At 42.2% G+C, this 14,130-nt stretch overlaps 1 protein-coding gene across 2 annotated transcripts; it reads right to left on the minus strand.

The window, feature by feature from the left end:
* Positions 1-4,910: 4,910 nt before the first annotated feature.
* Positions 4,911-12,520, minus strand: pcdh18a (protocadherin 18a). Of its 2 annotated transcripts, none has more exons than XM_085356383.1 (4): positions 9,694-12,520; positions 8,938-8,993; positions 8,137-8,309; positions 4,911-6,254 (listed from the first exon to the last, which is right to left on the minus strand). In XM_085356383.1, the coding sequence occupies exons 1-4, from the start codon at positions 12,166-12,168 to the stop codon at positions 5,401-5,403; spliced, it is 3,558 nt and encodes a 1,185-aa protein (XP_085212509.1). In that variant the 5' UTR covers positions 12,169-12,520; the 3' UTR covers positions 4,911-5,400. The 2 variants fall into 2 exon arrangements, with proteins under 2 accessions (XP_085212509.1, XP_085212508.1); XM_085356382.1 differs by having other exon boundaries at positions 8,938-9,026.
* Positions 12,521-14,130: the final 1,610 nt, after the last annotated feature.

Below are 14,130 nucleotides of genomic sequence, written 5' to 3' on the forward strand. Positions count from 1 at the left end.
AATACATGTATATATTATGACTTCAGCACTTTATGTATATAAAAAAGGGACTTTATTATTTTAGTATTTTACTGTATATAGCGACCATTTGTACATAGTATAGTATTTTGGCTTTTGTTTGTACAACTTTTTTCTTATTTACTTTATTTTTTCTATTTTCCTATTTCTACGATTCTATATTTTCAGTGTTTCGTTTAATATGTTTGACATTCATTCCTTATATTCATGCTTCACTGTATATAGTCAGACCTTTATTGTAACATTCTTATCATTTCAAAACAATGTACAATATCACAGTAATATAATAATTTCACAAAACACATATTTGCATATTTTTCATAGTTTATATTTTTTCAGGATATTCAGTAGCAATTATAATTCTAAGGACAGAGAGAGACCGAGAACTTCAGTGTTATTTCCCTCATGACCTGTCTCCCCCATATGACCCACTTCCACTATGGGTTACGTCAGATTCCATCCATTCAGTAATTCATCTCTCTTTTTTTTGTGTGTGTGTGTGTGTGTGTGTGTGTGTGTGTGTGTGTGTGTGTGTGTGTGTGAGCACAAAGGAGCATACGTGTTAAAAACATATGTGTTTATACCTTGTATTTTAGTATTATTCGTCAGCCTTTGCAGCAGTCATCTGTTGTGTGTGTGGGTATGTGTGTGTACATATGTGTGTATATGCAACCGAGTGCAGCAGTGAGATTCTGTCTTTAGTGTCTATCACTCTACACTAATCCAATTGTGCACAGAGGGAGAGAGAGAGCAAAGGAGAGAGAGAGAGCAAAGGAGAGAGAGAGAGAGAGAGAGAGAGAGAGAGAGAGAGAGAGAGAGAGAGAGAGAGCGAGAGAGAGAGAGAAGGGAGAGAGCGTCAGTAGAGGAGCACATACAGCTGGCTGCTCTCCAGTTCTAAATGGCAGCCTGGGTGGGGATATCTATTAGAGACTGAGAGTGCAGTAAACACCCCCACCCCCAAAAAACACAGACACACACACACATGCAAAGAAACCCACTAACACGCCCACTCGCTTAAAACAGGCATATAAACCGGCACTCATTTACACAGACATTTATTTCCACAATGATAAGAGCCAGTGTATCATTGTCTCTCTCTAAAAAAATAACATTCACTAAGTTGAGCCTTCATAAGATAAAGAGGGACAGAAACTGTAGATACATAAACCAATATGCAATTAGAGTGACAAAATGACTCAGCCTTAGCACTTTTTCTCTCTCTACAGCTCTCCGGCAGGCCTTTTTGAATGTGTGGCAGAATCTTGAGGTCTTGAGTGGTGCTGTGAAAATGTATCTCTTTTTGTGAGAAGATAGGTCCCACAGTGCCATCTGCTGGACACATTCTTTATAATGGCTTCTTAACAGACTAGGATTTATTCAGCGCACACAATCTTCATTTTATGCAGATGATTATTACAAAAATATGGTCCTATCCAACAGTTTTCCAAAATGTTTTATTTCAATGAAAATATTACATTTAGCTATTTATATATACAGAAAAAAAAACTTGTGTCAGTTATATATTTGTTTATGAGGTACACCTATAACACCTCATAAAGTGCAGAGGTAAAGTCGAAGTTACTGTAAGTTACTTACAACTTACAACAACTGCAGACAGCTAAGAAGTAATGAAGCATCCCAAACAGTGGTTGCTTTTATGATAGGAGTCAAAGGCCATAAATTTTGAGAATCAACTAATCGAAACAAATACAAGACAAAAAATTCAAATAATTGCATTGTTGTTTTTATGCTTAGCATCTTTTGGGGTTAGTTGCTTCATCGAGGAGCGTTCCCTTCCAGTTTCTATCAAGTTATTTCTAGCAGATGTGAAAAGATGATATTAGGATTTTTTTTTAAAGTCAAAATAATAAGAAACAAAAATAAGTATAAAGAAAAGAAATACCTGTAAAAAACCCAAATAATACCTATTTTGCCAGTCAGTGTACTAATAATACAGCAAGTCTCACTTAAGTAACCATAACCTAATTTTTTACTGATGAGAAAAAAAGTCCTTTTCCCTTAAATATTCTTAGTTGAAAAGTTGGCATTGAATCCAAGCATCACAAAGAAAACAGAGGTTCTTGCTCTGATCTGAGTCTCTCAAGACTCACATTTTATTACTTAAGGAATTTCTTATTAAGACATTTGGGTAAGGTGGCCATGTTATATATCACACTTACTAACTTGCAGTCATGTGTTGTAGCCTATACTATGGGAAGTGCAACACATAAAGCATTCCATCATGGCAGTTTTATCACTGTGACTTGTTTACAGTGTTTATATTACAGGCCTGCCAATATCCTGTTTCCCTGACACTAGTGCAGCATATGTGCACAGAGGGTCACTGCGGAGTTTCTGACTTTAGATAAAAACTGATTTCGTGTCAGAAGGCCCAATAACCTCACATTACACAAGCTCTCACCTTCTTAATTTCCTGTTGTAACGGCAATCACTAAATACATTTTAGAGGCAAAATGAGATGTGGTTGTGGTTTCTCAAGATTTTCATGGTAAGCAGGATTGTATTTGTGTCAAAGTGATGTGAAAAAAACAATTAGCAAAAATTGTGATTAGGGAGGAATCAGTCAGTGACAGGATGAGATGAATCAGTGAAGAGCATTAAAAATTCTAATGTCTGTGGGGACTTGGGAGTGGAGGCTGTGATATGAGCTGAGAAGTACTGCTGGGATTTAGTTGTGTGTGTGACTGCTTATGTGTGAAGGGGAATATTTATGGGTGTGTGTGCATGTGAGTCTTCAACAGACAGATGAACAGACAGAAATAGCCGGAAGATGAGAGCGAGATATGGAGGTATATGCATACGAGGGTGGAGGAAGATGGAAGACACTGGGTTTCAGAATGAGAGTGAGCGAAAGGCGAGTAGTACTGACAAAACAATTTAATGGGTGGATTTACTACAACAATAACAAGTGGGAGCTTATATTTCAAGTCAATTTCAAAGTCAGTGTCAGTGCCACTGTTGTTTTTGTGTAAAATTAATTATGTGAGTGGTAATAAATGAGTATGACTGGATCTTTCACCCTGTGTTTTTTTTTCTTTTTTCTTTCATTACACACACCATTACCCTTTGCCAAAGAAATTTCTTGTTGCTGATGATCATTCATCATGTATTGCCAATCTTGGGCTAATTTTGAAATGACATATACAACATAGTGAAATCCTGTTTCTACATCATGAAATAGTCCATTTTAAATGTACCTTTTTATTGTGGTAGTCAGGTACCTATTGCTGCAGAAGGTTGATACCTTATCCATAGTTTTGTGCTAAATATAAGGATACATCCAGTGCCAGTAACCTTGTACAGCATGACTATCTTGCTATCATTACAAGATATAACAGGTTAATTAGAGTTCTTTAGTAGGCTTGTGTTGCCTCAAAGCTACTTATGTTAAATTAACCCAGTTGGCGGCTGACTGAAGTCTTGTAGGATACTTGTCATATAAACATGTGAATGGCATCAAGCCAAAATCTTCAGTGACATTAGTTTAAAACAATTGAGCTGATGGCTGGTAGGATATATGGTGGATAGGCCTGTCATCCAAATACTGTTACAGATACATGAATCTGGATTAGCTTTCAGTAAGCTAACCTAAATTTATTACAAGCATGCTTTAGTTTCCTTTGCGCACACACACACATACAGTGCTTGTTGTAATTGACGCTTGGAGTCTTTTAATGATGAAGACAAATGACTTCATTATTAGGTGTTTTCATGTGTACATGCTTTAGCCATTCTCCTGTTTTCATGTGTGTCTGTGTTCGCGATCTTGTTTTGCAGGTGTGTAGATGTTACTTGTGTCTGCCTTATGGCTGTGTGTGTGTATGTGTATGCAAATTCTAACCTTTACCTTGTTAAAACTCTGTTTCATGAGGTTAATTGCTTCATTTAGCCTAGGTTGTTTGATTTTTTGCGCTTTTAAATTAAACTTATTTTCTCCTGGGTGTGTGTGTGTTTTTAATTTGTGTGTTCTTGCTCATGAGTGTATCAACCAAAGATAAGCTCTCCCAATCATGAGCAGAGGAAGTGAGGGGAGGGCAAAAGCTCACTTCATACTTTCTCCTAATTGTGTTATGCGTCCATATGGCAGAGTTGTACAATCCCATGATTTTAATTTCTCGTCATGTGCAGCTATTATCAGATGCTGTTCATTTGCTAAGCATATTTACCAGAAGCATTATGCTTTCACAGATGAGAGACAGTGAGAAAGAGAACCCCTAATCTGAAAGTAAATTAATGCCTAAATGCATTTAAATCTAAAGAGTTCATCTGGGAATAAATTCACCACTAATGGCATGTTTATGAGTAGAGTCATGCATGTGAATCATGATATAATGGGGCCTGGGGAAGGTCTGCCTAGACAGCATACATGAGATTTTGGCTCTGTGCGCACAGGGTGCTGCAATTCCAATGCTGAGCATTAGGGGGAGGTAAGAGACAGATGGGGCAAATGCAAGTACTCAGTAAGGAATTCAAGAGAAATGAAATGAAAGAATAAATGTAAATGAAAGTAATTATTGAAAACCTCAGGCACCGAGAATAATTTTCAAACACTTTTATGAATCCCTCCACTTTATTTATCGTCCACTGGTCACAATGTTACCATACAAAACTCACTTCCAACATGGAACTGCATTGGGATGTGACTATTTTCAATATGCACACACACATTCAATAACAAAATTAAATACAGTCGTTTAGAAAATAAACAGGGTAGAGGAAAAGAGACACATTGAGTGATATCAAGACATGCAGTGACAAATATAAAAAATAGACATTTTGTTTTCTTTTTCTGTACAAACATACATGGACACATATAAATATATAGAAGTAAAAAAGAGTATTTTTAAAATACAAAGATCAAATTGTACAGTTACATTCCATAATAACAAAACAGGAGACATAGCACAATATTCAAGTGGATTTGCCGTTTTCCACAGACACTGTACAATATTGTACACTGTAAGAGGAGAAATTAGATCACACAACTGTTGCTTTCTCCCTGTGGAGTCTCTTCACGCTGCTGTAAACATTACAAATGAAGAAAGGGTACAGTTTTTGTCGGTGGATTTCCTTTTGAAATCACTCATTCAAGCAACTTTGAGCAATCTGTTCTTTCAGTGCTCACTTTGATGCTTTTAAGTCACCCAGATCACAACTTCAGTGCTGTTTTTTTACCTTTCTCTCAGCACTGAAAGGTAAGGAGAAAATCTGTTAAAAATAAACAAGATGAGCATTACAGTGAATGTGAACTTTTTTTTTCTTCTTTTTTAATGTTGGCACAAGGAACACGCATTTACCATAATGTGGTGAAATATTTCTTCATATCACACAGTGAAACAATGCTATGCCTTCTCTTTTTCTCTAGTTTTGCCTGACATCCTGCAGCAGTTTGTTGATCTCTTGGACCAGCTCGCTTGCATCCATGCCAGCCTCGTGGCGGTTCTCGCTACGCTTGCCACTCTGGTGACCCTGATGGAAAACACCATCAAAGTCATCTTCCTCATAATTCTCTGGAATTTCCTCCATTGCTGGCAGCCACTTTAAGTGTGGAGGCTGGCCACTGGTGGAGGTGGGAGTCGAAGTTGAGGGTGAGGATGAGGAAGAAGTAGAAGAAGAAGGGGAGGAGGAAACATGGTTAGTCCCATTTCCAGACCCACTTCCTGGGTTTAGATAGTGAGTATTGGCTGCCCATGCAGCCACCCCTGGGGGGTAACTGGGACCTTTACCACCTGGCAGCAACCCTCTCCGGTTGTCCTGGGGAACAGCGTTGTTACTGTGGTTACCAACAATGTTGCCACTTCGTCCATTTCCTCTCTCAGTGGTTGATGACGATGAAGTTGGGCTTGTTTCAGTGCATTCGACATAAGAGTCCATATTAGGGGGTAGGAGTCGCTGAAACACAGAGTTCATCTCTGTGAGGAGGGAGCCAGCCCCTCCTCCAGCTGCACACACATCACCTCCTGCTCCAGAGACAACACCTCCAGCTCCTTCCTCTTCATTCCCAGATTCTTTGCCAAAAGTAGAGAAGCTCTTGCGGCACTCTGAGTCAACGGAGGACTGGTCATCATCGAGCTGAGGCTGCTGGGAGGACTCCTCCCCAGGGATGTACATGTTGTTGCGGTAGTCAGCAGAGGAAGCAGGGGAGGAGAGAGGAGGCATCCAGCACTGGTCAGAGTGTCCCAGGACACGACATTCATCCGTGCACAGTCTCATAGCTAAAGCAGAAAACAAAACAAAAAAAAGGACACTGAGTCAAGAGACGGTTCAACTACAAAAATCTTTAGGACATTCGTCATGCATCAGGCAAAGTAACAACAAAAAGTCTGCAAAACAACTCAAACAAATCATATGTTTAAAAATCCTCAGACAAAACCATTTTTTGTTTGTTTTTTTATGTTTGTCACTTGGTACGGAAAATGTCAACACCCCTGAATAATACAAGCCACAAAGCCTAAGACTGAAGTAAAGAGGGGTGAAAGTGTTATATTTGAAGTGATACACAGTTCAACAGGAGGACAAGGTACTGATTTCTTTAAGGAGCAGGCATGCTGTTGAGTCTGACGAGCCATGCCTTATTCTGTTAGAATGATCCATGTACAATACCTAATTAATATTTCATGGTGCACCACTTCAGTCTTTCATTAAAATCAAAATCACGGCTCTGCTTTGTAGGATTTTTATTTATTTATTTTTCTCTCAGTCTCTTCATATTCCTGTTTAGAGTTCCAGGTAGTGCCAGGTATGAAGACTATGACAGGATTTAAATAAACAAATAGACAAGTGTCAGATCCCACCCAAATGGCATCATAGGCAGCTATTAATGTAATATTTGGCTGCACTTCCAAGTATGTCCACATCTTCCAACTACAAGACTGAGGCAGGGATTTGCTTGTTTGTTCTTTTATCCTATCCAGCATGAAAAAGCACATTTGCCCATCTAAATAGAAAAATCTAAACAAATTAAATCTACTGAAGAGAAACAGTGGTAATCCTCCCTCTCAGCCCATTATCGTCTTCCCCTCCTTTTTCTTTTATATTAGCATAAAAGATAGCAGAAGAGAAAGGGGGGGAGAAGGGTTCCAACACCTCCAAGTCATTTTCAAAGGGAGAACAAAAATAAGATACAGCAGGACTGTCCACATCCACCAATCTCTGTAAAGATTGTAATACATTAACAAAATGAGGGAGCGAAAGAGAGAGAGGGCGAGAGATACTCAGGATCTCACGAAGCAGAAAGCAAAAGAAGGATGGAGTCAGTAAGAGAGAGAATAACATAATTCTAAAAGCAATTACTATGAATTCTCCTCAGTTCAGACATGAAAGTGCACCACTGTCACTCACCAGGGGGAAAAAAAGAGAAAGAAAAGAAAAAGAAGGAGGGGAAAAAAACAGCACTCTGAGACGCATACCGATGAGTGACAGGCGACTCATCTCCGCTCCAGGGAGGATTTTACAGACACGACTCTATCTTAGGGGCAGATAACACACACACACAACCACACACACAGTAACAGCCAGACACACTGTAACCTCTCTCAGTGTGATAACGAGCGTGGAAATGAGGGCTGTGTGGAAGAATGGGGCTGAGTACAATAGGGATTGTGTTGGAAACAGGGTGAATGGAGTGGCTGTAAAGGCAGGTGTACAGACAAATAATGGGCTTAGGCCTGGTGCTGTCCATGGTGCTGAAATTTGTCAGAGAGGCAGTACACTGGGTGCCTAGGTGCGGTCCGCAGGAAGACAGCTTGTTTCAGTTGTAGCTCATTTTCAATTTGAACTGAGAAAGAAATCTCTTATTTCTAAGATCATGAGTGGAAAATGGCCATTTCAACTGACTCAAAGTGAAGCAAGACGCGGAATTAGTCAGAAACCTACAACTGACAACTTCTGCAAAGTACAATAAAACTGAGGTGCAATTATGCTCTGGATGGTGAAGCAATATTTGAGTATGAGTTGCTGCAATAGAAGGTGTTGGGTATGTAAGTCAGCTGACTGGCGCCTAGTCATGCTGTTATGAAGGTGACGCAAAACAGGAAAAGGTGTCATTTTACACAGGGACATAGGCTGAAGAGGTGGGTTGCATCACCAAAATCTCACCTGGGTGGAGTCGATGGTGCATTTCAAGGTGCATCAGGTCAGAAAAGCCCTCCCCCAGCAGCAGTCTGTCCACGGGGGATTCCCGTCCCATGTCACAATCACTGTCCCCCGCCTCGCTGTCCCCACGGCCACTGTCCTTCAGGCTGAACTTGTCCATGTCTTGTAACGCATACCTGTGAGAAGCCATTAAAAAAAAAGACTATGAACACATATAAGTATAGTCTGAAAGTAAGTAGTAGAATTTTACACTTTGGACAAACACAGGTGGCACATTCTGTTTTGCAGGTTAAACAAATCAGTCTGTCCTTAGAGAAGATTAGTGACAAGCAAATTATATCAAACTTAGGGCTGTTTCTGGAATCTGTCAAAACTTGTGACAAGCCTTAACCCATTAATTCTACACGCAGGTAAATTGCATCCATAAATAAATCATAGCAGCCACTAGGGTATCAATAAATATATCATCCAAAGAACATAATCAGATATTATGATGAAAGCAGTGATGGATGCAGACTTTATAACCTGAGCTCCTTTTAGCACAAAGGAATTTTTGTGATATTCAGACATCTAAGGGTTTCACACTTAGAACAGAAGACATTGGTATGACAATTAGAATATGAATAAAAACATTTGGACACCATCAAGTCATGATCTACATGTAACTGATCAACTGACAGGGAAACCTGCACAACGGGTTGTTGACAAATGTCAGACACAATGAAAAACAAGAGGTTTAAAAAGTAAACAAAAGATAATCTTTTTGGGGGGGAAGGGGTGGCTGGGGGGTGGGGGGTAAATTACCTGTAGCTGCGCGAGTATTTGTTGCCACGGAAACTGGGTCTGGGCTGGTACTGGCCCTGATGGAGCATGGACAGAAGCTGTGAGACTTGCTACATCCCAAAAAAAATGACAAAACAAACAAAATAAAACAAACAAAAAGAAACAGAAAGGGGGGGATGAATTACAGATGGAGAATTGAGGAAGGGGAAAAGAGAGACAGACAACACAGAAGACAAAATAATGGATGAGTAAACACAAAATGGATGATGGAGGGGCTGCTAAAAATGGATGAGACAAAATGGATGATGTTAAAACAAAAAGGGGGGGTTGAGGGTGAGTCTAGATGAATATGTAGACATATGACTGGGGGGGTGAGTCATGGTCATGATGGAGGTAATGGTGACAGGGTGTAAACAAGGTAAAGACAAAGACACGTCTATAATCATCAACAGTTTTTAATGAGAATCAGTTTGAACTACAGGGCAGTGTTGATTAAGTCACTGTCATGGAAATGATGAGTTAATTTGCTCAAACAGGGACAGCTGTGTGAGGATGAGAAGGCTGGTGTGTGTGTGTGTGTGTGTGTGTGTGTGTGTGTGTGTGTGTGTGTGTGTGTGTGTGTGTGCTTGAGAGAGGGAGAAACACTGAGAAAGAAAATTTGGAAAGGGGCTGTGGGATCACATTTGAAATATCTGAAAGTAATTTGTTTCTCTCTGTGTGTGTGTGTGTGTGTGTGTGTGTGTGTGTGTGTGTGTGTGTGTGTGCGCGCGCACTTACCTCAACTGGTGGAGTTGTGTGTGCCAGTTCCAGGGCAAAGCTCTCTGGAATATGATTGGACGAAATGGTCACTAGGCTGTTCAGGGATTGGCGACTGTGGTGGTTCTGCCTGCTCCCTATCTGGGCTCGTTCCATGGGAGGTGTGGCTGAAGGGGAGCGGTGGTGGGCTCTGATTGGGAGAGTGCCGTTCACTGTGGGGACCAAGGTTATATCACCTTTGTGTATTTGGCGTGAGGGCTTCTTTGGGTGGTGCTGGTGGGTGGATTCTGCTACCCGGCAGTTATAGGAGTGCCTGGTGTCCTTTTTCTCCCGGTTACAGCGAGAAGCAAACACCACCATGATAAACATGAGTGCGACGCAGATGGCTCCCAAGGAGATGATGATAATCAGAGATACATCAAGTGAAGCCTCTCCTTGGTCTGTTACTGACCCGTGGTTCTCAATGGTCTCATGGAGAGTGATTTTCAGAACGGCCTTAGCACTGAGACTCTCACTTCCTTGATCTCTGACCACAACAGTCAGCTCTGCATGGTCATGGGGGAAGTTATCCAGACTAGCATTGGCATGAATCTCACATGTTCGCGGCTCAATCAAGAAGAATCCTTCTTCGTTGCCACTGACTATAGAGCAAATGAGCTCAGCATTGACTCCTGTATCTCTATCAGTTGCCCTAACCACAGTTATTAAGTGTCCAGCCTCTGTAAACTTTGAAGCAGGCACATCTGCAGTGAAGTTCCACAGCTGAGGGACCACAATGACTGGAGGGTTGTCATTTTCATCCAGAATGTTCAGAATAACTGTGGCATTGCTGAGCAGTGCTGGTTTTCCTGCATCCTTTGCTTGCACAATAAAGGCTATACGGCTAACATCCTCTCGATCAAATGTGCGCAGTGCATAGATAGCGCCATTAGAGGGGTCAATGGTGACATAGGTGGAGATAGAACTGCCGTGAACAGAGTTCTCCAAGATGGAGTAGCTCACCTGCCCATTAGAATCCAGGTCAGGGTCAGTGGCCAAGATGGACATCAGATATGCTCCAGGGGCATTGTTCTCTGATTTAAAGATCTCATATTGCCCCTTCTCAAAACGTGGTGGGTTGTCATTTTCATCAGTTACATGCACAGTGAAATGTTTGACAGTAGAAAGACTTGGAGTCCCTCGATCCTCTGCCACCACAGTCAGGCTGAACTCTGACCTCTTCTCTCTGTCTAGAGTCACATTGGTCAAAATCATGTAGTTGTTCTCATATGTTTTCTGCAATTTGAAGTAGCCTTGACCATGAAGCTTGCACTCCACCTCCCCATTCAGTCCAGAGTCCAAGTCCTCTACCCTGACCAAAGCAACAAATGTGTCCAAAGGCGAAGCTTCAGATACGTAAGCTGCATCTCCATTCCCCTGGGAAGACATGAGAGTGATGCTGATGTCAGGTTTGTTGTCGTTGATGTCTACCACTTTGACCAGGATCTTGCAGTGAGCGGGCATGGAGTTTGGACCCATGTCCTGTGCTTGCACATCGATATCATAAGAATTAGCAGTCTCGTGATCTACGCGCCTGATGAGAGTCAGGTGACCGCTGTCGGGGTTAATTTTGAATGTCTCCATTATTTTCGGAGAAACATGACTGCTAAATGAGTAGACTATTTTGGCGTTTGTGCCCTCATCCGCGTCCGTTGCGTTTAAGTCAATGAGCAGAGTGCCAACAGGTGAATTTTCTGGCAGATTGATGACATATGACGACTTTTCAAAAACCGGACTGTTATCGTTTGAGTCAGTAACACTGATTTTAAGGAGGGTCGAACCCGTTCTCGGGGGAACGCCCCTGTCAGAGGCCGTGTATTGAAGTTCGTAACCAGAGCGCTCCTCCCGATCGAGCTCCCTTAGCACCACCAGCTCAGCATATTTAACCCCATCAGTCCTAGACTGAATGTCAAGCTTAAAGAAGTTGTTTGGTTCTAAGGCATACGAGTACAGTGAATTCTCCCCGACATCGGGGTCTGTGGCGCTGTCCAGGGGAATGCGCGCTCCCACGGCCGCGCTCTCGGAAATCTCAATTGGGATCACGGCGCGAGCGAACTGAGGTGCGTTGTCGTTAATGTCCAACACCTCCACCTCGATGAGAAACAGCTGGAGGTGCTCAGTGGGGAGTGTTAGCACGTCGAACTGAATGGAACAATTCAGATTCTTTTCGCAGAGTTTCTCGCGATCAATTTTGGTCTTGATGCTGATTTCTCCGTCCTGCTCGCGCACATTGAAGAAAGACGAGCTTCCTCGTTGCATAGCTCTAAAGCGGAGCGGCACCGAGCTTGGAAGTTTAGCCAGGACATCCGCAACGTCTTCTTTCAAGCGGGCAATGACAGTGCCAACCTTCTGCTCCTCATAAATCTGATATTTCAGTGTCTTGCCAGTGATGTGCTGCGTCGCCAGTGCCAACACCGCCAGAACTTTCCACATTCTTCGTAGAAAGAGCCCCTTCATTTTGGTCTCCTTTGTATTTTGCTGAACTCCGAAATAAGTCCAAAGGAATTACTGCAAAATGCAGTGGAGATCTGTTCCAGTTTCAACTTATTAAATGATGAGCTCGCTGATTCAGTAGCATTGCTTTCTCCACTGGGCAAGGGGAAAAACACCCGATTGTTAAATGTAAGCTTGCTTAAGTTGCTCTAATTTCCATAAAACCATCCGAATGTGTTTCTGTCTGTACTCCGTTGTCATACAGATCTGTTGCGCGCATCCAGTGTGCGGGGGAACCAGCGGAGTTCCACTGAAATCTGTGCGCCTTTCTCTCTCTCCTCCCTGCCTCTGGTCTGTGCGCCTTGCGCTCTCTTTCGCTCCCTCTCTCTATTTGAGGTGCCTCTGCACACAGAGTTGCCCAAAATAACCGCCTCAAACGAACTAGTTGTAGATCAGCCACGACCCTTTTTTCACATCCCAGGAAAGACAAACGATCCTTAAATCAAAAGCTGGCTGGTAGCCACTCAAACTCCGAAAAGAGAGGAAAGGGGAGGCGCAAGAGGGAGGAAAGGGATAAAGTGTGTGTGTGTGTGGGGGGGGGGGGTAAAAACCCCGCCCTGTGGGGGTTCACTTTCACCACTTTTCAGAGTAACGACTACGCATCTACAATGGACAGAGTAGAAAATAAACTAAAAAATACCATACTGAAATTGCTTCCCCCGTTGCTATAAAACCCCGGGAAGGTTTACGAGTTTCTCGCTTCGGGTCTGTTCTCTCCAGACAGCGCGGAGACACAAAGAGTCTAAATTATCATTAAACAAGAAAGATATACAGTCACATTCATCTTTAGCTTTGTAAGTCCCTATACTTGAATCACTGATAGACACACCTAGTCGAGCTATAACCAGCTGTCACCACACACACTCCTGCTAAATGATTGACGCACCGGGTGTCTCGGCGTTAGTGCATATGCGTGCCACCAGCTTGTACTGTACCAAGTCTTTTTCTGCTCTTTCAAGTGGCAGCTGACTACCCCCTTCTCCATGCTCATACACTTTGTAGGAGATGTGTTCAGCGCAATATATTTTTTCACATGTGCCTCATCTGTAACTGTCTATGGGTGAGGGTATAAGCCGGGTAAGCTGTGTGGCGAATCGCGTTGAAAGGAAGCCGGACTCTAATGAATGCCTTAAAAGAGTTGGTCACGCCGAGGAACAGCTCTGTCCCCGTGCACAAATCTGTTTAACATCAAACTCCCCGCAGGATGGGTTTCTGATAAGCATCCACAATTCTATAGTTTGGGCATGTATTTTTCTGTTCACTAGAAAAAGGGGAAAAAAATCTAATTGGCGCAAATGTGCAAACAGGCCAGAGAATCAAACATAAACAGAGAAATGAATAAAAGCACGAACAGGAAGGGAGAGAGAGATCTAAGGTTTACAATGTGCACAACTGGGATGTGCATTCTGGAGACCATCTGGCGCGGTTTGTTTGGCACCGGGACCCAGCGATTACAGCCGACCAAACAAGACTCCAGCGGAGCCACGAACCCCACACAACTGTAAGGAAATGAGTTGTCATGGGGGATTGTAGAGTACCAAGCAGCTTTTCCAGAGCTGTACTCGCGTGTTCGCTCGCGTGCTTGTGCGTGTTTCTTGTGTGTGCGTCAAAAAAGACAGAGAAAAAGCGCTCATCAGAGCTTCAGTCACCAAAACTCCTCATACATATTGAAATGAAATATTATAGAACACACCGAAGATGAGACACTAATGACCATCTGGAGCAGAAAGAACACAACCTTCACCTAAAAGAAACTAAGCTCAGAACGGCCTCGTTCACCTCCACTTATCACATTCTTTGGAAATTTCTCAGTCAACACTTTCAAAACCACTGAAAGCGTTGACCCGAAGTTAACCTTAAGAAATAAATAGATACAGTATCTCAAAAACAAATCAATAAAGTACTAACAGTTGCTAAACCCACTGC

The sequence above is a fragment of the Diplotaxodon limnothrissa genome, linkage group LG6 (genome assembly GCF_057381915.1).
Source record: "Diplotaxodon limnothrissa isolate DT_005_m linkage group LG6, D_limnothrissa_male_GT1.1, whole genome shotgun sequence".
In the NCBI taxonomy this organism is placed as follows: domain Eukaryota; kingdom Metazoa; phylum Chordata; class Actinopteri; order Cichliformes; family Cichlidae; genus Diplotaxodon; species Diplotaxodon limnothrissa.

What these genes read in the sequence shown, in the direction of transcription:
- pcdh18a (XM_085356382.1), bottom strand. Translation starts at nt 12,168, where the DNA reads ATGAAGGGGCTCTTTCTACGAAGAATGTGGAAAGTTCTGGCGGTGTTG. An exon ending in ACACAACTCCACCAGTTGAG is followed by an intron (nt 9,027 to 9,693) that starts GTAAGTGCGCGC and finishes TTTGGGATGTAG; the next exon opens with CAAGTCTCACAGCTTCTGTC. An exon ending in AAATACTCGCGCAGCTACAG is followed by an intron (nt 8,310 to 8,937) that starts GTAATTTACCCC and finishes GGCTTCTCACAG; the next exon opens with GTATGCGTTACAAGACATGG.